Source organism: Labrus mixtus, chromosome 9 (assembly GCF_963584025.1).
Source record: "Labrus mixtus chromosome 9, fLabMix1.1, whole genome shotgun sequence".
In the NCBI taxonomy this organism is placed as follows: domain Eukaryota; kingdom Metazoa; phylum Chordata; class Actinopteri; order Labriformes; family Labridae; genus Labrus; species Labrus mixtus.
Window position 1 is genome coordinate 3,850,509 of NC_083620.1, and position 22,642 is coordinate 3,873,150.

Sequence of the window (22,642 nt, forward strand, 5' to 3'; positions counted from 1 at the left end):
TTGGAATAAAATGGAGGTTTATTTAGAATCTTACTGGGAGCATCGAGACAACATCAGTGTTCAGGCTGCAAATGAAAAGCAAAATGAAAATGAGTCACTTTTTTTTGTTTGTTTCTTCACACATGTATGTACTCTTTTTTTTAAACCTGGGCTCCATTTTTTCAGATGTTTTCTTCTAAAGGACTAATTGATAGGAGACATTACTCAGACTTTTTCCTACTAGCCCCCTTAGTAACTTTACTGCTGGGTGAGCTGAACGCAGCAGGACATAATCAGAAAATTCACAGCCAGCGAGCAGGAGGGGGCGATGACATGTACATCCTGCAACCAGCACAGGACCATAGACTGTATGCATGTGTGAACAACCAACTCTGGAAGATTTTGGGGTTCAGCCTGTCTGAAATTTTCTAGAAATTCTTCAGAATGCATGTGTGAAAACAACTAAAGATTAAGCTCCCTGGCATAAAAATCTAACAACTTAATGTTTGGAAAGAAATCCACTCTCCCACACATTGTTACCTGCAACGCAAGGGTAGATGTACTGAGTCTCAACCTGGTCACCTGAGAGGAAAAAAGAAGAAACCAATCAAAAGCAGAAGACAAATGAATGAGCAAACTAAACACAGACATGTTGTTTTTGTTGTTGTTGCAATAAGAGATTGTGGAGGGAAGCACCTTGCAATTTTGGCTCATCTCTGCAATGTTTCTGCAAATTTGACCGAGCACCCTATTTCTCCTAATGCCTAAACAGGTCTGCATGCTAGATGCTTACTTTTATTTTACTGAAGCAGACAGCTGTATTATACTAGCAAGACTCTGGCTACCTCTGGCTTTGAGATAACCAATCCCACCTCGAACAGAAGTGACTTTTCAGACTCCATTACAGATTTGAAGGTACTTTAAAGACAAAGGCTTTGGTGTTTAGCAGAACGATTCAGGGTTCGGGTGTATGCCTATCTGGCTTACTTGGCTGGTAGTAGTCGTAGATCTTGACCACAGCTGGCTTCAGGTTCTGCACTGGGAGCTCCTGTATGAGCCCTAATTCATGATTGATGGGGATGTCTTTCTGCAACTACAAGGAAAAAACAGACAATGTTGTTAGAAACTAATCTGCACAACATTAAGTATTATTATTTCTCACTTTGACTCCTCTCACCTCCTTAAAGTAAACCATAACGTGATCTTTCTTTTCTTCCACACGATCCACCAGCAGGGCACGTTTGAGCTGTGAGGAGACAACAGGATTTCATCACCATCATGATGACATCATCATCACTCTGGTCAACAATGAGGTATTAACTGACCTTCTTCAAAGACTCTGGGTCTGGGACAAATCCAGAGAGCATTTTGATATCCAGGATCACCATGTTTGTAGTGCTCTCCTCTCCACTGTATCTGTACACAGCAGTAAACTAGTTACTTAAAAAGAATATCCCTCACAGGGCCTTATCCTGAACTCCATGCACTGTTATTACAAGCTCCTTCACACAACAGTTATTGGGTAATAGCCTGATAACAAAGAGGTGACTAGATTGACGTTTTCACATATTATAGGTTTTGTCAGATAATTCTTGTGCAAATGCAAATGAGTCAAAAAGACATCGTCTAGTTCACACTAACACACAACAAGTCTTAAATCCTTCTCTAACTGTGCGCCTGTGCTTTTTGCATGTATTTGAATGATCCATTAAGCAATTATTTGGAGGGAAAATTGGCCCCAGTTTGTGTTTAAATTGAACTTACAAGCTCTTGAATTTCAGGGAAAGCCTGCGTCTGTTAGAGGCGCCGGCACAGTCAGCTTCTGGTTGAACATCCACCATCAATGTGCTGACATCAGTAGGAGTTGGGATGTTGTAGTGAAGAGAAATCTGGAAAACAAGTTCACAACAATCTTCAACTCTTCTCACCTGATTTTGACTGAAGTTTTGTCTTTGCAGCTTTTAAAAGCCAAATGTTTACTGATTTACACCGGACGCTGTTACTGTGAGACACTCATTTCAAATATCAGAAAAGATATTTTCCCTTTGACTTGTTCTAACACACTGTTGGGCCTCAGCCATGTGGTTGGGACAAAGGACTCAGGCCTATATCACAGTCTCGAGCCTGACTAAAGTTATTTTGAAGGCAACTAAACAAAGGGGTCTTAGCCCAGCAACCCCCCAACAGAAACTAACAAATATGTGTGAAAAGTGGGGGGGTTGGGGGTTTCTGAATTCTCTATCCTCATTGGAGGAGGCCTGAGGTAAACCCACAGGCAGCTCCAGTCTTTAAAAGCAATCACCAGGCATTGCTTCCTTCTCTTCAAGTGTTGTCTGCCGACATCAGAGGATACCCTCTACAACAAGATGGACTCCAGCATTCGAGACAAAGCCTTTCCTCTTCTTGACTTACATAGGTTAAACTCCAGAGCTGAGGTTGCTCAGTATAGGTAGGTCTTCACATGCTGAATTCAAGCATCAGAGGATTCAGCTGACTACTTCCACGGCATATTTTTAGGAGTTTTGGGCGCAATCAGATGCTATCAGTTTCGAGCAAAAAGAAGAGTTTCTTTTCTTTGAGTTTTCGTAAGACGTCATTGAACGCAACTGGACAGGAGCGCTGAAGGAAGCCCACTGATCCCTGAATCCACAAGGACACATAAAGAACTCGGCTCCTGCAACCAGAAGACCCTATAGAGCAGCGCTCTGGTCGAAGATCTGAATCCCGCTACCCTCCTCCTACATCTGCCACGAAGGAAACCTGCCTGAATCTGATGATTCAACATTCAACAGAGTGACGATCTAACCAACTTTGCAATGATCACCAGGAGTTACCCCAAGTAAGAGCTTTGGTCTGGGCAGAAATAGTTTCAGAAATAGTTATGTTTCTTTTATAACCACTGATAATTATGCATCATTGTTGACGAGACGTCACATTCTGTTTATTATCTGTTGTAAGCTGCTGCATTTGTTTTATTGTGATGAACTGCTGTGTTCACCTATGTGTGTAATGCTATGCTAGTTTACCTTCAGTCAACGGCTTTCACAATCAGAAAGACCAGTGTACCCGCCGTTGAATCAAAGTCCGGCCACTGGCTTTCTGGTGTTTAAGTAACAGTTACTGAACTCAGCTCAGAGAGCTCAAACTATTTCAAAAGGTAGCCACACGGCTTCCTTTGTTGTCCACCATTTTGTCACCATGTGACGAAGCCACATGGTGCATTGTCTCTCTCCACCATCTTGTTTTCTTTCTCTCTTTTTTTCTCTCTCTCTCTCATCTACATACACACACACACACACACACACACACACACACACACACACACACACACACACACACACATTTACACCTCATTCACAAGGTTTGCTTGATAATGTTTGTTGCTTAGATTAGTTTATAATAGTTATTTGTTTGAGTAAGTTCATTGATTTTTATTGATGTTGCTTTGTTTAAATAAATTCTGTTATAATTTAAGAGAGCAGTTGTTTGTGATTACTGGTGTATTTGCATTGTGATATAAGCTGGGTGCGAAGGCTTTGTGTACGGATTTCACGCCTTCAATTTATTAAATATAGTTATTCATTATTAATAATATTAGTAATTAAAAAACTAATTTGAGACTGATTTGAGTGATATTTTGGTTATATTTTCCTGAGTACAGGGTGGTGCCCCAAAACGAGATTAAACATAGTTTAATGATATTTTATTTATATTATTAATAATTGAATATAATTATTAAAGAATATAACCAAAGTTGACTTGATACAACCCCAACAACACAAAAAACTCACATGCCTTTAAATGGATCAAGTGTGAAATGTTGTAATGTAAGAACAATATGTACTCGTACTTTAGACTTCATTCATAAACTTGTGTGCTCTTGAATGTTTCACATGTAATGTCCAAGAACAGTATTTTGCCTTAAATGTAAATTTACTCCCAAACAAGACAAGAATATAAGATGGTAAATGGTGCAGATTAGAAGTTGTTTGAATAAGAGCAAATCAAATGAAACTTTGGTACCATCAAATTAAGTAATAAAATATAGAATCCTCTTGAGGGTCCAGGTGAACATGTGGAAACAAATTGTTCCTAATAACACAAATAGCACGTTTACTGACCTGTGCTGAAGCACACGCCGATCCCTTCACCTGCAGGCTGTACTTTCCGGCCACGCCCTTCAGCACCTGCTCCTGGTAGAGCAGCTTGTTGTCCTGGTTCACGTCAAAGAACAGCTGCATGCTGGGAGACTGGACAGCAACCATGCTGGAACCTCTTGGACTGAACACCAGGGTGGAGTAGAGAGCCAAAGCCTGCAGAGCCACCACTGTGTCCTACAACCAGGAACATTTGATTATTTTATTATATTTTATTTATTTATTTTAAAGAGATTCTTGAACAGCCACAGGCTTTTCTGATAACATTGTTGGCAACATAGTTCTCTTTTTTAAAAGAGAGACTCTATTTGAGGGTTACCTGTGTGGAGGAGAAGCCTCCATAATAGTTCTGCTTCGTGGTCAGCCATCTGACGATGCGGGTGGAGTATCCCAGGTCTTCAGCAGTGGGAGAAGAGACACCGAGTTTGGCCAGCAGCACATAAGAGCTGATCTCCACAGACAGAGAGGACGAGGTGTCTGCAGCTGTCTGAGACCAGTGGAGGTAACCTCCTGAAAACACAAACAGAACAAACAGGCACGAGGTGAGCTACTGTCACAGTAACGAGACCAGAGGGATTTCCTTGAGGAGGACGACTCACCTTTTTGAATTGCAACTGTGTCAAGGTGTCTCAGAAGGTGAGCACGGGTCTCCATGTCACCTGCCAGGGTGAAGACGTACGCCAGCAGAGCGGTGGCGTAGGTGTTGCTGAGGTCACTGATGGACTCCCTGAGGCAGGACAGGCTGCTTTTCACCACAGGATCCTGCAAAGATAAAAAGAAAACATGTGATAAGGAAGTAATCATTGTAATAAATGAAGAATTCAAATATGAGGGGTTAAAACAATCACAGTTTTAATGTTTTAAAACATTTTTAACAGTCTTCTGTGTGTCACTGAATGGTACCAGTGAGCCGTCAGAGTGAGGGGATCAAACAGCTCAGGGGCTGTGGTGTTGTTCTGTTATAAATGATACAGCTGAGACTATTGCTTTTATTCACTTCTAAGAATCAGAATAAAGCCTGATCAGGTTAAAAAGGCCAATCTGAAGACTCTGAATGCTGTTTGTTATTCAGATCAATATCCATGCAAACACTTGATCCCATCGTTTCTTTCCTGGTCGGTGTAAAATGATTCTGACTGCTCATTTCTGCCCCTCTCCACAGACATGCTAATATCTGGCTGACAGTCCTCCTGCACTCTAACCGTTAAATGACTGAAGTGAGTTTGCAGCTTTAATTAGGGAGAACAGCAGAAAAACACAATACACAGGCCAGTGACAGTCTGACCATCTGGGATTTGGTCAAATGCCGGAATGGCCGACCAACTATGGGCCGTTTGGGTCACAAAGAAGGATCACAACGTAAAATGGGTGAGCTATCATGCTGAGAATAAACGATTGTAGGCACCGACACCTGAGGTTAAATGAGCATGACAAAACTGTTTCTTATATGGAGTATATAAAGACATACTTTTCATGGGTAAGTCAAGAAGAAATTAAAAGTTTGCTTGATTCAAATCACATGTCAGCCTGCAGAGAATAAGTTCACAAAGGATGTGTTTTAGAACGTGAGGTAAACAAAGTAAAACTGCTTTTTGTCATTCTGGTGACCCACTGTGACATTCATGTGCGTGTGTGTGTGTGTGTGTGTGTGTGTCTCAAGTCTCATGGTCTTGGATGGATATTATTCTACGCTTTTTAGGAAAAACATGCCTCAGCTTCCAGTTAATGAGGACATGGCATTCATCGATGTTAGAGCACAGGTGTGCTGTGTGTCAGTCGATGTCTGGGGACAAAGTTCACTCCAGGAGTCACACTTCATAATGGAAATAAGAAAACAACGACAAAGCTGTTTGTCCTTGAACAAGTCTCTACTCACATTACTGGATGAGTTCATCTCCAAGAAGGCAGCAGTGATGTATGCACTGAGAGTCACTTCATCAGAGACGCCGCCCTGAAGAGAGAGAGCAAACAGAGATTTGTATTTACTGTGACAGGGATGTCCAACGACAATTACACAAAAGTTTATAAAAAATATAAATTTCTGGCATTTCATGTTTCCCATGCCGATAAAGATTTTTTTAATTTTGAATTTGACCCATTTTCATCTTATGTCATTTCTACACAGTTTGTGTTTACCTTCATTCTGTTGTTGAAGAGTTTCCCCGACTTTTGGAAACAGCCATGTTCCTGTTGTTTGCTCACCAGCCAAGACTTTGACTCTGCAATCTTTTTTGGGTCAATGAAGACGAAAGACTGTGCTTTGGCGAAGGATCTCAGCACGAAAGCCGTCAGCCTGAGGACAAAGTTACACTGTAATCTAAGTGAATACTTGATTTTGATTGGCTGCAGGGTGTCTGTTTATTCCAGATAATGAACCTCTTTACTCCCCATCCTGCCTTTGTTTGGTGCACGTTATACCCCACTGTCTCCTCACATTTCCTGTCTCTCTGTAGAGAAGTCATTAGAACAAGGGACTTATAGGATTCAGTAATGTTCTCACCAAGTGTTCCCTGATCCGCTTCCAAATGTGCTGTAAGCTCCTCCCTCATGCTTGTAGTTCAGCTGTCTCTGGTAGCCTGTAGAACAATCACAGATGATGACACAGACTCACATTACACTTGTTCAAAACTCAGAAAAACTTGCTTTATGTGTGAGCTGATGTGAGAACACAGCGGGAAATATTCAGGAGAATTCACAGTGAGCAAGTTGAAGGCGGTGTTGACGTTTATATTCTGCTACCGTTGCACGATTATAGACTGTATGCTAACGTTTGTTGTGATCTCTCACATTTCCCCCTGTAGTCTGAATCAGCCCTCTGCTGGGATCAGGATGATCGATGTTATCACAACCCCACCCAAAGGTTTAAACAACACAACTTTAGATTTGATCAGGTTAAAACAGGATTAGATCACCTGATCTAAATCCATTACAAAACCCTTTTTTAAACTTTGAACAACCGGGCCCAGCAGGTGTTTAAATCTGCTCTACACATGTTTTACTTCAGTAAAGATTAAATCAAAGCATCGTGGGACTTATCATCCATGTGTGGCCTGCTGTCCAAGTTTTCTAATAGAATAGCTGTTTCCTGTTTTGAAACACATTCAGAATTCAAAGTTTAGCATCAAATAAATGATGATATCTTAATAAATCATCTTTTTTAAGATGTTTTTTTTAATAAATGTCATGGATATGTTTATAATCTCACATTACCTTTCATTAGGTCTCTCAGTATGAGCCATGGTTTCTCTTACAACAAGACTTTTTTTTTTGTTTAGGTGTGTTTCTCAATTGGTGTCTATATGTGATGTTACTATGACAACCATTGTACTTCATCTGCATAACTATCCTACCTGCAGGAATCTTTAGTTTTTAACACATCATGTACTTTATTCTAAGTTAGTAAAAACAGTGAGGTACGTTGATAGAAGGAGGAGATAGAATAATTCTCTTTTCTTGTTGCATTGATATGAAAACAACAGATACACACCACTGGTCAGGAAGTTGCCCGCCTTCTCCATGATGGCCGGGGTCAGCTGCTGCGTGTTCTTCAGGTATTGGAGGATGTAGATGTTCGGGGCCAGAAGCGCCATGTTCTGCTCGCCGCATCCATACGGCATCTGCAGCAGACCGTCCAGGTTCTTCAGAGCTCGGCCCAGGATGTCACCTGAACAAAAACGCTGACTTTATTTCTTGGTGCAAACATGCTGACTTGTGTTAATTTACCTGTCAATGGTTAAATGTTGAGCACATCAACAACACTGGGCCTCACTCAGAAACACACTTACACATTTTTTTTTATCTGGGATTTAATCTCAGCTAAAAAGAAAATCTACAAACACTCGAAAGGACTTTTAGGCACAACTGAGTGCTTATTAAGAGAAATGAAATCGTTTGATCTGAAATCTGAGGGTGAAAGTGAAACAGAAGTGAGAAACATATTTATTCAGAATCAAAACATATTGAGGATTAATTTGTGCTAAAACTTTTGTCTGTGAAATGATTGAACGTGTGGCAGATTGGCATATAAATATCTGCGTCTAAAGGCAGGTTATAACTGTTGACTTTGCCTGATCTCTTTTCAACGTCATTTTAGAGATTGTGACCTAAGTTCTTAGTTTGTTCATCATTTAACATTTTTAAGGTTAGACCAAACATTGCATGATTCAAATAAAAGTGGACTACATTTAAAACATACCGTCAAATTTTGTGTATAAGACACACTTTAATAACTTTGTCATCTTAAAGGTCTGCTGTGTCGTATACTGTATACCTGTGCGACCAACATACCAGTCTAAAACGCACAGATACACAGCTGCACAGAAACTGCACGTTGATGACTTGAAATCATCACAAATTAGTTTAAACCTTTTTTCCCTCGGAGAGACCCCCAAAACAGACTGTGGCTTATAGCGGAGAGATTTGATTATTATAAATGTGCAAAATAAATGATCATTTCAGTAATTAGAAGTGTGTAAGTAAGCTTCTGAGTCTTGAGTGTTTGTTGATTTTGTCGTAAGTTGTAACAACAAATCCCAGATAAAATAAGAAAACTTTGGGAAATGTCAGAGTCATCTTAAAAACTTGGAAAAGAGTTGAGGAGAAATATCTTCCTAAGAAGAGTTGGTGACTAAGGTTCATCGATCTCTTCTCAACCTTACTAGTCGAGCTGTTTGTAAAAACCATGAATACAGCGGTCCATAAATCCTTTCAGGGCAACGCCACACATCAAAGTCTGTTAATAGCTGTTAAGATGCACATTTTAAAGACAATCACTCCAGTCACTCAAAGAGAAATCATCAGTTTACCCAGGACTGAAACAAGAGCACGGGCAGATCCATCAATCACATTCTCAGGGAGCGATATCTCTACTTCCTCTGTCAAAGTCTCATCTGCAAACAGAGAACAAATCCTTTACAGAGAAGAACAAAACAAGGACTCAGTATCCAAAAAGATTGACATGATGATGTGGGGAAGAATCTCTTGCATTGACCACGCTGACCTTTGGGACAGAGCAGCCAGTTGTGGGTCTTGATCACCTCGGTTCCTTCAGCCTGAGGAGCAGAGATGATGTCAGTTCCACATATTTTGCATGTGATGCTATTGATAATACTGTAATACTACACAAAAGAAAAGCTGATCTCAATATCATGTCCAGTCTTTTTGTAGCCTGGTGCTATGACACTTTGATACATATAAACGCTGGTCTAAATTAGACACATGTATTCATGATTTGAAGTATTTGGTTGTCTGTGCAGTGAAGCGCCTGTTTCTTCTTTATTTGACACTAAATGTAAAAGTTACTGATCGCTCTGCAGGCTCAGAGGAAACAACCTGAATACTGTCAGTTGTCAAGTTTGTCTAATACAAATCAGGAGAAGCAGCAGCCAGACATTTCTCTGTTGATCCAAGAAAAAAAGAAAGATGACAACAAAGCCAGAGTGCTGTCTCATATAGAGGTCAACCCCAAATAAAAGCAGGGCATAGATTCAAGTAAATAAAATCCAGATATATTAATTTGAGTTTCGCTCTATGAGTTACAGATTCTTTTTCATTGTGTTGTAAGATACAAACCTTTACAATGAGGGATTTTGTGACCACGTCGACGCGACCTCTCTCTGGCACGCTCACTATCTCATTGTCACATGAAGTGTGAGACGCCACAGCCTCGGCGGTCACAGACACGTTCATAACCCCTGAAACAAAGGGGAAAAACACATTATAAACTATATGCCAGATAGACTGTTTTCACTAGACTAAAACAACAAGTTTGAATCCATTTCAGTGTAGGAATAAAAAGGAACTTTACTAACTTTATGTTCTAGTTTGTAGTTTTTTTAATGCTTTTGTGAGGATGAGTATGAAGGCAGTTAGTTTTGAGCAGCTTGTACAGAACAGATGGTGCTGTCACACACATGCACAAAACTCCTGAAAACAAACTAAAGATTTTAGGGCTGAGGTGCATGTGTGAACTTAAACAGCTGAATGTTTCACTCTGACTTTACCCAGACTTATTCCTGCCAGCCCTGTAATACATTTTCAACATGAAGTTGGGGTGAACTCCGCAGGAAATATTCAGGACAATTCATTGCAAGCAAGCAGGAAGCGGTGATGATGTCAATATCCTCTGACTGATATACTTGGATATATTGTAAAGGTACATATTTGTATCATAGCGTTGGACCCCTCCTGAGGCACAATCGACTCAGGAAGATATCAGGAACAGCCTGTCTGAAACTTACTCGACATTTTCAGGAGAGCATGAGTAAAAATGTCTAGTGTCACATAGACAACAATAAACTTGTCCCTCACCTAAAGCTGTGGGATCCATGATCCAGCTGAGGGTCTTGCGCTCGTTGCCACACAAACAGGATGTGTACTGGTCACCAGAGAGGGGGGTGAGGGTGTAATCCAAGGAGGGGGCTGGAGTCACAGTGACCTGTTCAAAAGAGACAACTCTGTATTTTATGATCAAAACGAAAACAATTAATCAATCTGAAAAAAGACCCAGACAAGCTCTTCATAATGACATTGATAAACTTTGGATCCAGAAAAGAAAGTTGATTATGCATGACTGTGTGTGTTAAAAAATGTTTTTTTAACGTTATTTTAACTGATTTCAAGAATTAAAAGACATACAAGTACGTTGTTAGTGCTGAAGATATATCTGCTTTACTGGAGTATTTTCTAACAACTATTTACTTTAACCCCTTCATATTACAGCCTCCCCTTTTTTTAAGGTGAATTTTGGGGCTAGTTATGCCTTTATTTGAGAGACAAGACTGTGGATAGAGATAGAGAAAGAGCGGGGAATGACATGCAGGAAAGGTCTGATTCGAACCCGGGCCATCCTCTGTACATGGGACAAACTAACCAGTAGGACACCGGTTTCACCACTGTCAGAAGAGCTTTGTTAGACTCAATAAAAAAAAAACGGATGCTGTCAGTGCAGCGGGGGTAAACTCGAAGTGACGCCAGGGGCCCTTGAAGATTAAAATCATATTGTCTAAGGTAGGAGGGATGCTACAGTGCCTTCTGCAGGCACTGACCAGATCTGTTCTTCTTCAGGTTGTGGAAGTGTTGAGACCAAGACAAGTAGTGGTTCTTTTCGGATATTAAAGCAAACGTGTCACATTGTTATGTTGTAGGGGTAAAAGCATTCATTACCATGATGCAGCTGGGCAGGTAGTTGAAGACGGTCGCCTTCAGCTCAAAGTTCTCGCCTCGGATGATGGAGTAAGGCAGGCTGAGCTCCAGGAAGAAAGGCTGGAAGACAGTGAGCTCTTTACGAGGAGCTAAACCGAAACCCTGAGGGGACAAACAATAAGCCTCCGTCTCCCAGGTGGTGATGGTGTCAGGAACAGTGAGGGGCACATCCTTTGTCCCAGACTCTCTGTATCAGCAAAAACAAAGAAACACATCGGTCTCCGTTATGGCTTGAAAATTTCAAGAGATCTCAGATTTCTCTACAGGAAATCTCACACTAATTGTCACACTGAATAACAGCATTAAGAGTTTTCACAGTTAAAAAATTCAACAGTCCAACATTATTTAAGTGCTTTCAAACCTGATTACAACCTTACCATCAGCATCAAAGCTGTGTGGGATGGATCAACAAACACTTCTTAAGTAAACTCATTTTTTATCTTTTCTCTGATTGGCTGTTGTGATCCTGCTTGGAGAGTAAGACCTAAGTCATGTTTTTATGAAGCATAAACATTTCATATCATCGAGGGCTTGATGTGAGTCTGTAAGCTGTTAACATTAAAATAAGATGCTTATTGTAAAACGCTCACATCAACAAATAATAGGAAGTACTGAACAAGGTCCCACTCCAGATTCCGCCAGTCGATAAGAGGGTGGAGTTGGCATTTAACCGTCCTTGTAGTCTGAGCTCGGCCTTAAACCCATACCATTTAAAATGTATTTCCAGTTTGTTGTAATTGTCTAAACTGCATTTTGGTTCCTTTCTTCTTAAGGTTTTCTTCCCACCCTTTTGTTTTTAAGATGAGGTCTTTGGCCGCCCCATTCACCACATGACACATGGATTTGAATGTGAATCTTTGGTGTAACATAATGAGGTAACGATATCACAACTAAACATTTCTAGCGCCTTATCGTGAAGTGCATGCTATAACATTTAATCCTGCAGGCATCACTGCATACCATCATGTGTAAAAGTTTGAAAATCTTTGGTACATTTTGCCAGTCGTGTAATAGAAGCTCACCCAACTTTCACAAGGTCCCAGATCCAAGTCTCAGGGAAAAAACTGCGGACTGTCTCTATAACTGAAGACTCCTTATTGCCACGACCTGTTGGACCAGCCATGCCCATCCTGGCCATAGTAGGAATCTCCATGTCAAAAACGGTGTGTCCTGTAGAGAACCCGGAAAAATATTTCATCAGAACATGAGGATGTTCTGCTTTAAATATTACGACAGCTTCTGAATGGCTCGGGAAAGGCTCCTTATCAAACAGATGCAAAAAAACAACAATACCAAACGATGACAAATTCAACGAGCAAGTATGATAAATTAAAGATAAAAAGTCACCATAGCCCCGGTGGTATTCTTCTCCTCTATAGGTGAGGCATGATGGTGTCCGAATAAACAAATTGGTTACCATCTTCAGCCCAACATTCTAGATACAACAACAACAACAACAACAACAACAACAACAAAGAAAGATTACTTAAAAATGTATTAAACACAACAACCAAACCTTTAATATTGGAAACATTGCACAAGAATTACCTGGAAAACGTTGTAAGCATCATCTTCAGCACGCCGTGGGCGGTACGGCAGAAAGGATCTTTTTGATCTCACTGTCAGGCACTCTAAAGCATCTTCAGCTGAGTATGGAATATGGGTAGATTTTCTGACTGGCAACAAATTAAATATCTGAAAAGAGAGGAATGGCAGCAAAAATGAGTTTCCAATGAGTTTCCAACAGGAGAAATATTGGTCTGTTATGTTAAAAAGAGTCACCTGGTTCTTGATGGAGACTAATAGGCACTTAGCTTATTGAAGCATTTACCTTTTCTGCGTCCAGAGTTTTCCCGGGCTCCTTGATGAGGACGCTCTGGTCGATAGCGCTCACACCACACAGAGAGTCCGGCTGGGCTGTCAACTTTAGGGTGTTTTCTTCTCCTGGGACAGCTGAGGATGGAGAAAACTCCAGCGACACCTGACACAAAGAAAAACTGATATTGTCAATGGGACAACAATAACTATTTTTGAAACCAACAAATCTGGGAGACGTCAACACTGACCTTGTGACTGAAGCATTTCTCAGTGGAGAAGTCAGAACTGTGCGCGATCACCGTCTCACTGGGGAGGACAGCGTAAGCCACAACCTGGACATCTGGGGACATCTCAGGGGACACTCTGAACTTAAAGGACATCTCGCCCTCAGTCACTGAAACAGTGAAACAGGCTTTTAATAGACAGAATTATCTAAATGGTCAACAAGTTACCCCGTGCACAGCCGATACGTTCTCAAGTACGCACAGTTGCAACTAGAAGGAAAAAAACATGAAAAATATATCAAAACTCCGTGGTACACTGAAAATAACTTTACTGCATTTTATTGTGATCGAACAACGTGTTTCGCCTGCGGCTTCATCAGGCTGGCCGAATGTGATATCACACTTCGTATGATTGATTAATTCAGTGGTTCTGGAACTTTTCTGGGAAGATGAAAATGTTTTCATGTGCCCCCACCCTTCATCTAACACATCAAGATGTATCCACTTTTACTGCATTGAAAACAAATCCTATATTTTTAGAAATTATGTCAAAGATTGGCTGCAAAAAGTTCAGAATAGCAGTTCAGTGTGTGACAAACTGAAAACACTAGCAAGCGACTAAACTGAAAGTTGTGACGTCTGGTTTGAAAGGTGTTTGAGTCTTTCAAAGTCATAACTTTGAGAACCATGCTTTGCTTGCGTTGAAAAAACAGTATGCATTGTTTAGGTTAAAGGTAAGGTTGATAATTTTCTCTAAATACACTTTTTAATATTTTGGTTGAACTTGTGTTTAGGTCCTGACAGAAATTAATAATTCATGTGCTCTGAAAAAGGAACGAAGAAAATCCTCCATCTGTATCAGTTGTAAGCCTGTAAAAACTTTGACCAATGTCTGCACGAGGTACCAATCCGATGAACCAATCACACGCCTCCCTGTCTCCCTACTCGTTCTCTACCCCATGTTTGACCGAGCCCACACTCAAAGCATGAGCTGAGGTCCACTTCTGGACCAATGGCGCTTGTGTATGTAAGTGAGGGGCGAGGCTTTTGAGGAAGAACAGAGGGGAGGGGATGGGTGCAGACGGAACACCGAGGGAATGCTACTCTCAAAATCTTTAAGCGTTGCCAGGTTCCCCTGTCAAAACTCTGGGCCCGACCTTAGGCTCCCAGTCCTTATTTTAGGAATCACCAGATAAATGGAATATATCGTTTAACATTTCATAATAAATATTCAAATATAACCACACCAAATCCACTACAGTAAAAGTTAACAGAAATCTTAACGACTTGGACCCTGTATTACAAAGTAAGAAGGCTTTAGTGGATTTAGATTTTCAGTGGCTTTAAAACAAAGTTCAGTTTGTGTTTGTTGAGTGAAGAACCTCTGGGTTACGCAAAAAGATATGAAATCCTGCCTCCCTCTCTCTAGTGAAGAAATCTTTAACCTGAGAGGTTAGACAAACATTTACATTCTGGGCCCACGTAGCAAGAAAGTTCCTGATTCATGATTAAAGCCAATATTTTAATACCTGATCTATCTTGGACTTCAACCTGTTTGAATCCTTGCCATACAATGACTCCTCGGGATAAGACCTGTGGAGTTTAAAAGACACATAGAATAAGTAATACTCTCTCACAGTAACACCTCATTCTCATTACAGCAGATTACAAAGTGATATAAAATATGAATATACTTAGAAACAGTTCACCTACCAGATACATCACATCTGCAGAGCCCTGTGCTTCCCCGACTACAACGAAACGGATGAAGATTTCTTCTTCTGTGTCACAGGCAAGTGGTTGATCCTTCTTCTGCACCTCCAGGGAGCTGATTGTTTTAGTTTCTGGAGCAAAAGGTTTGACCGAGGTCAGTGTGTGCTCTCCGGTTTGGTAGTAAGGAGATCGATGCCCGTCGTACCTCACTGAGGGTTTGCTGCTTACCTAGATCGTGGAGTGAAGTTCAGAAATGAGCCTATGTCTGTTGACCTTAAACCAAGTTCAACAAAGAGAGAATAATTTCAATTTGAATTCCATCCCCCCCTCCTCTGGAACAATGCACACTGCATCATGTTATTTTCGGGTTTGAACTTTAAACCTGTTTATTGCAAGTAACACAGTATCTTGTTCAGTATCATGCCGCTGAAGTAAACCAGGGTAAACTATGATGGAGTAATATACTGCATAGTATAAAACAACTTGGTAGTCAACTCAGTATACAACTTCAGAACCCTCTGTGTAACTTACTATTACTATCCCGACGTGGGAGTATATGGGTAGTGATGTCAATCATCAGATTTTATGTCTGTATGTTTTGTTTTTGTGTTTGTAGATACATGTTGATACAGATCCCTAAAAGGCATAACTGTTGATCATTATAACTGATGGAAGACGAAATCTGTATATCACATATTCTGTTCTCAACAAGGACTGTTTCCCTGCAAAGAAACCAAATCCCATTCAACACGATTGGTCATCTCAACTAAAGCGGGGTTCACACTACAAGATAATCGGGCCGATTTTGGACCTGATTCCCTCCTTCCGACCAACGTCAGCGAAGGCCGGCTATCTGATGTTCCAAAGATTATCTGGTCAGATTCTCCTGTGGTATGAGGTGTGTTGAGAGTGATTTTAACCTCTCCGATCTGCTAGGAAGACGATCGGTGCCGCCCCGATTTGAAATCGCAAATATTAAACGTGTTCAACATTTACGATCAGAAATCCTGTGGGGTGGACGGCCGAGCACGGACTCTGTGAATTGTCACGTGGAACGGAACAATAGCCAATAGGGAAGCAAGCTGACTGAAGCAGGAAGCACAACAAACATTACCATGGCAACAACAGCAATCGCAAAGCATAAAGTTAAATGGATGTCATGAACTCAGGACCAACTTGTTGATTTGTGGCAACAACACAAGTTATATACAACGTGTCCTGTAAAACAAACCACAATCCAACTGACAAGGAAAGGAGTTTGTACCAGCTAACAGCTAGCCACATTTAGCTTGCCCGTCATGTTTGTTTACTCTTAAATCGCGTCTGACCGCGCGAGATTACACTTTGTGAGAGTGGATACTCTGATAGTCAGCGAATTAATCGGTTAGTGTGTGGTGTGCAATGAGACGATCAACTCGGCACACCACACACTATGCGATCTGAACTGTTAATCAGGCAGGATTGTTGTCATGTGTGGGGTCTCTCATGTTTTCAAAATTGTTTAAGATTTAAAAAATCTTGTAGTGTGTACCAGGCTTTAGTCTCAACAAAACAGAAAGCAGTATGTTCCTCTTCATAAGACTCCAAAATCCAGTCATATGCAGATATTTGTGCAGATGATCTGAGAGGATCAGTAGAAGCATATTGATAATTTAGGTCTTGACCTTTTTGTGTGTTTTGATGTTGTCTTAGTTTTTAGTGCAGTTTCACATCGTACTTACGACAAGCTGGATGTCTTGTTTAAACTCAGCTGTGCTAATCGTGAAAGCTGCGACACCCTCACTGTCAGTTGTGAGATTCTGCAGCAGACGGGATGACCACCTCTCTCCCTCAAACAGGTGCACCTTCATGTCAGGAATGGGCGTGTTGTCGTAAGTAACAGCTTTGACCTGTTAAAAGCACAAAGGTGTACGACTAAGAATACAAGGTTGGACTGTGTACAGGATCTGATGCATAAGTGGTGAGAGCGTGCACTTACTTTTCCCTCCACATCTGATCCTTTGTCGTAAATCTTGGGTGTGTCCATGAAGAAAACCTTTCCGATAACGTAGGATATATCAAGTCTCTTCTGACTATCATGTGCAATACCTGTTCAAGAAGCCTCAGTGTTAAAGCTCTTAAAGATGTAAACAATAAATACACAAGATTCTCTTGAGAGATTAACTGTCTTTCTCAAATTTATATCCAAGATTGACACTTGCCTGTTCCTTCCTCCTCCACACTGGCCTTGAGATGCAGTGAATCTCGCAGCACTTTTTGGTCAAGTTTTGTGAAAGTTGACATCTTGATGAGAAAAGTTGCGCAGCCGGCCTTATCTGCCTAAAGAGTTTAATCAAAGATAATAAATTAAAATCAAATAAAGGACATTTAGGTTCAATCCCCAACGAGTTGAAGCTGGGTTCAATCTGGTTTCCATGGTGGAAAACAATCTTCAGTTATTGTTTTGGAATGATAACATAGGTGACTTTATATATTCTCTTCTGTTTTCTGATGTATACAGTATGTTGTATGTCAAATAGTGCACAAGCTTTGTAAGGTTCCAGCAGACTCTACCTGTTTTATCTCCATGTAAGATGGGGCAGTTATCTCAGGGAGGCCATCTGGATTATCAGGGGTAGCTTGATAGTTCCTTGTATAATAGCGACTGAGAGGTCGGTGCATCTCAATTTTAACATTTCCTGGTACAGGCTGCCCGTATGTATACCTACATAGATAGACAAATAAAACATGTGGTGTTTGAATAGAGACATTTTCTCACCAAACTGTAACTATGTTAGTTTGTTTAAGAGTGAACGAATGAAAAAAGTGTGACTTACTTTGCACAAACTTCAACTTTGATGTCTTCTTGCCCGATACTAACTTCACCTGGTGCTTCTACTTTTACCTCAAATCTCGGCAAAACTGCAGACAAAACCTCATTTTTATTATTGCTACAATACAAATGTATTGAAATAGAAGGTATTAAAACAAACAATAACTCACCGTATTTCTCCACCTTAAAGTCATGAAAAATCTTCTCATCACCAATCGACACAATGACATTGTAGGTTCCTTCGCGGGCCTCAGAGTTCAAGGAGTAAGAAAGCTGCAATATTTTCCCATTGGATTCTTTTTGTAACCACTGTCCAACCCTGTTGCTGGCTGAATCCTGTAGTCATGACAAAAGTGGGGAATTAAAATACAGAGAAAACATGTCTTCAAAACAGAATAAAGCCCAGACCACCCTGCTTCATGTTGATCGTTCTCTAAATGTTAGACAACATTGGGCAATGCATTTAGCATAAAAGTCAAAAAATGTTAAATGGCTTTCACTTTTTCAAACAAAACTTCCTCCCTGAAAAAAGCAAGAATGGTTAACTCAAAGAATAAAACACATGCATCCTTGTGCCTAACAGCTCCAGAGCATCTCTACACATGTGGATGAAGTGCGGAGATGCTGACGCTTTTACTTCCCTAAAATGTGTGGTTGTTAGCACCTGTGTTTGGGAATTAGATGCTTTTTGCAAAAACGTCGATTTGCAATTTCTCAAATCACAGCATAAAAGCTCATTTTAATACACACACAAAACACCGCAGCGTAAAGACGCTGTTTGCTCTGCAGTGCAATAAGAGTTGTAGTGAACACTTGATTTGTGAATTAGACATTGTCTTTTTGACACTTGTGCACAGGTTTAGCGTCTGCAATAGTCGTGTAATCCTTTTGTGAAACAGGTCCTGATTCAACAACATTAAAAAAGGCATGTCGATATTGTCTTACCTCAATTTCAATGACAGTGTACTGTGAAAAAAATAAGAAAGAGAGATGCATTAGAGGGCATTTTGATTCATATTCTTTCCATTGTTGTCAGTGTCTTTCCATAGAAAATCAGTCTGTTTAATTCTTTTCAGTTTTTATTGTATAAAACACTGTTAATGTATTTCTTTATTTCTACTCTTTAAGAGGCTTCTTATCATAATCACAGGGTTGGCTTTCTAGTGAGTTTCAGGAACAAACTGCTATACAACTTTTACATTGGTTGAACAAAACAACACATGTTTAACTGTTACAGTAAATCTATTCAAATATATAATCAGATCAGCCCAAGTACCAATCTTTAGATTAATAAAATCTAATAATCCAGGAATTGAAACACTTACCAAGCGATTGACAGGTCTCAATTTGCTGTCCAGTGAAACGACTCTGAAATTCACTGAGGAATTTGAAAAGATATCATGAAGTTAAAACATCTCATCATCTCAGTATTCTATTCAATCCATCAATCAATCAAATCAAATCAATCAAATCAATTTATAAATCATTAAAAATATTCTCAGACCCTTTAAATACCAATTGTAAACTACTCAAAAGTTATTGATTATTTCATACACAAACAGAGATCTTCTGTTCACGTCATCATAGGTAAACTAATCAGCGTTACCTGTTTGTCCTGGGAGGTAGATCGGTTTATCTGTTTGGACGAATGTGCTTGGCTGGTAGGCTTTGATCATAACTTTTCGGACTTCTTTTGAGTAAAACGTTGCCCCTCGGACCTCCACCTCCAACATCCGGACTTCATCTTGTACTAAAGGAGCCTGTGGAAGAAGGGTACTTTTCTTAGACACCTGGAGAAACACTTACACATGAAAACTCTCTCAAACACTTTGGTAGAATTTCAATCCTAACTGTCCGGCTTGAGTTTACATATATTTACTTTAATGATCTTGAAGAATTTACAAGAAAGCTCAATAGTTTTAGATCACTTATTGTTAAATCATTTCTTGATTCAAACAACACATTTAAAAATGAGCTTTTATAGGTTTTAGAAGCAAAACGGAGATTAGAAAAACTCCTTTTTGTTTGGTTAAAGTGGGGCGATTAATTGATTATGAAATGGATGGACATTTATATCAATGTCTTGTTATGAGCTGCAAACACAAACAAGAACATGAGATATTAGTTTATTTGTTCTTATATGGGTATGTATTAAGCCCGTAATCACTGCTGGGGGGTCGGTGTTAGAAAAGATGATTTCCTGCGTGTTGCAGAAACATCCTTTTGTGACATTTTCCACATAAGATATTCAACATTTAATTGGTCGATGAATGCAGGGAGACATCAGAACAAGATAAGCAAAGTATGAGAGGTGCCACTTTGTCTACAGGGGGCGCCAAAATGAACACAAACAGAAAGTTGCTCACAGGGGTTCATTTGGTTGTGAAAGCTGATTATTTTGTTGGTACCCCTGTGTTATGATTTTCCGTTTTTAGTGTCCAAATGAAGTCGTGTTTTTAGAAGTTATGACACAAATTCCACAGAGAATTTAAGCAAAAAGAATCTCAAAAGCTGACCATGAACTTAATGCAGGTGTGAAACTCCTGACTGGATGTTTCCTCCATGAGAGTCCCATTCTGCTGCAGGGACCTCAGAGTGACGGTCATGACCAGAGTCTCGTTGGGCTTCAAGAGGCTCGCACAGAACGGCGTTTCAGCTCCGGCTTCAATGACTGCAGGAATGGTGACCATGAACTGCCTACACACATAAAATTGAGCATCGAAATATTTAACATTGAGCTAACAATCAAACAAAAGTGTGAATTTGATCCATTTTATAAACAATGAAAGTGAACTTACGGCCCTGCCACTGCTTGATCCACACACATCCAACTCAGGTAGACAAACAGTGTCCATGTTAACATCTGAACCCCAGGACGACCCATGGCTGACTGTGATGAGCCCCAGAGACGGCCTGTGTTAAATAAACTCTGCCAAAAATCAATGCACCTCTCCCCCACATCACACACGCCCACTCATCCATTCTGGAAAGCTTTTTATTCAATCATTTACCGTACATATGAAGCCAAAGTCCTGGTTTTTAGTCAGAAGGCCTGCATAAAATAAGGCTTTCAATTTACATTTAGCCTACAATTTATTTTATTTCATTCAGTGGTTTAGATACAAAAGACTTGACTTGACTTAAATCAACTGGAGCTGAACAATAAAGTCGGTGCTTTAGTACAAAATAACTGCAGTTCCACAAGTGGCCACTTGAGGCTGACTCCAAAAGAAAGACAATTTCTTTAAGGCCCCATAATAAACACCACATTTTACAGCAGAATTATACATGGTTACGGCGCTGAACAAAACAGTAGTCTAGGTCTCTAAAGCTCAAATATGTCAAATTAATATGTGAAAGCTTTCTTTTTTTGGCCGCTTAAGTGAAAGGTAAATACAAAAAGATCAATAATTTTTAGATAAAAACTGGATTTCTTTTTATTAAATAAAGTATCCTTGATCATAAATACATGTCTAACGTTTGTGTCAAATCAAACCGCGAGAAAATCATGCAGTCGCTACGGTAACCAAGAAGACAGAGAGGACACATAGTGTTGAAACTGTAATTAGTGGGAGTTAAGTAAGAGCTTTCTGTTTGTGAAAACAGCTGAATAGATGCATTTTTTAAAAGTAACTGAAGGTTACTGAAAAGGGCTCTGAAACATTGCCCTTTAAACTGTGTGGGATGCTTCATTGTAAACAGACTTACAACACCAAAGTAATACACCCACATTTCTGCCGACAATTTGGGAATTGCTCCACGAGTACAGTAAACAAAACATGCCTTTGGAGAGCGAAGTCCAGCATGTAAAATGTAAACACAATGTGCAGAGATAACAGAGGGTTTGGAAGAGGAGACACAAACGCAAAATTCAACTTGTTGAACAAGCTCTGATCAGAAAACTAGGAAGGTCTTGTCGGCTAGGTGATTGAATCGAAACTTGCTTTGAGTAGATATTGATAGTGGGTCGTTGTTAGGCTTTGTTTGGACTGAGCACTTAAGTTTCATTCTCTGAACATCAACAGGAGAGGCAATTGACGCATGTCACACCCTCTGTTGATTGCAAGCTGAAAATCTGGGGCGGGATATTCACGAAAATCCAAGCTTAAAAGAGTCTGAATCCGAAACTGCCAGCAGAACAAGCTCTGATCTGAAAACTAGGAAGCTGTGGCCACAGAACCCGGGCATCCACGACTACTGCTTTGCCTATTTCCTCTGGTCATCTGCTAAACGCAACATGTGCTACAAAGAAATCTCTGTCATTCGTGGGAACAGGAAAAGACACATCTGTCATAGACAACGAAATCTTAACAACTTGTCTCTGCTTAAGAAAGCCTCTTCTACCCACCCTTCATTTACTTCTGGCCTCTGGAACTGTCAATCTGCTGTGAATAAAACTGAATTCATCCAAGCACTTGCAAAAATGTCAGACATTCAGGCACTTGCCCTTACTGAAACCTGGATCCGCCCAGAAAACACAGTCACACCAGCTGCTCTTTCTGTTGACACAGTGTTCTCACACCCCCCGCTCTGTTGGACGTGGAGGTGGTACAGGTATCTTCATTTCTAATACCTGGAAATTCAATAAACTCTTCCCACTGAGCAACAACTCCTCATTTGAATATCACACAATCTTGGTTACTGCTCCTATTAAAATGTACATTGCTATCATTTACCGCCCACCAGGGTGTAATCTGAATGATTTTGTTGTGGAACTGGACATGCTACTCTCAGAA

General features: G+C 40.3%; 1 protein-coding gene across 1 annotated transcript; it reads right to left on the minus strand.

Moving 5' to 3' along the window:
• Nucleotides 1–20,852, minus strand: LOC132980083 (alpha-2-macroglobulin-like). Its single transcript, XM_061046002.1, has 36 exons — nt 20,705–20,852; nt 20,423–20,603; nt 19,513–19,666; nt 19,232–19,284; nt 18,852–18,872; nt 18,077–18,242; nt 17,911–17,995; nt 17,648–17,798; nt 17,296–17,413; nt 17,073–17,182; nt 16,816–16,983; nt 15,095–15,322; nt 14,911–14,974; nt 13,406–13,551; nt 13,171–13,320; nt 12,888–13,034; nt 12,687–12,774; nt 12,362–12,509; nt 11,301–11,526; nt 10,446–10,572; nt 9,708–9,829; nt 9,136–9,187; nt 8,942–9,025; nt 7,624–7,800; nt 6,637–6,712; nt 6,273–6,429; nt 6,013–6,087; nt 4,736–4,898; nt 4,456–4,646; nt 4,101–4,313; nt 1,744–1,868; nt 1,305–1,395; nt 1,157–1,225; nt 967–1,072; nt 520–561; nt 1–65 (listed from the first exon to the last, which is right to left on the minus strand). Exons 1-36 carry the CDS (start codon nt 20,788–20,790, stop codon nt 61–63), a joined length of 4,365 nt encoding a protein of 1,454 aa, XP_060901985.1. The 5' UTR covers nt 20,791–20,852; the 3' UTR covers nt 1–60.
• Between the last annotated feature and the right edge of the window lie 1,790 nt (nt 20,853–22,642).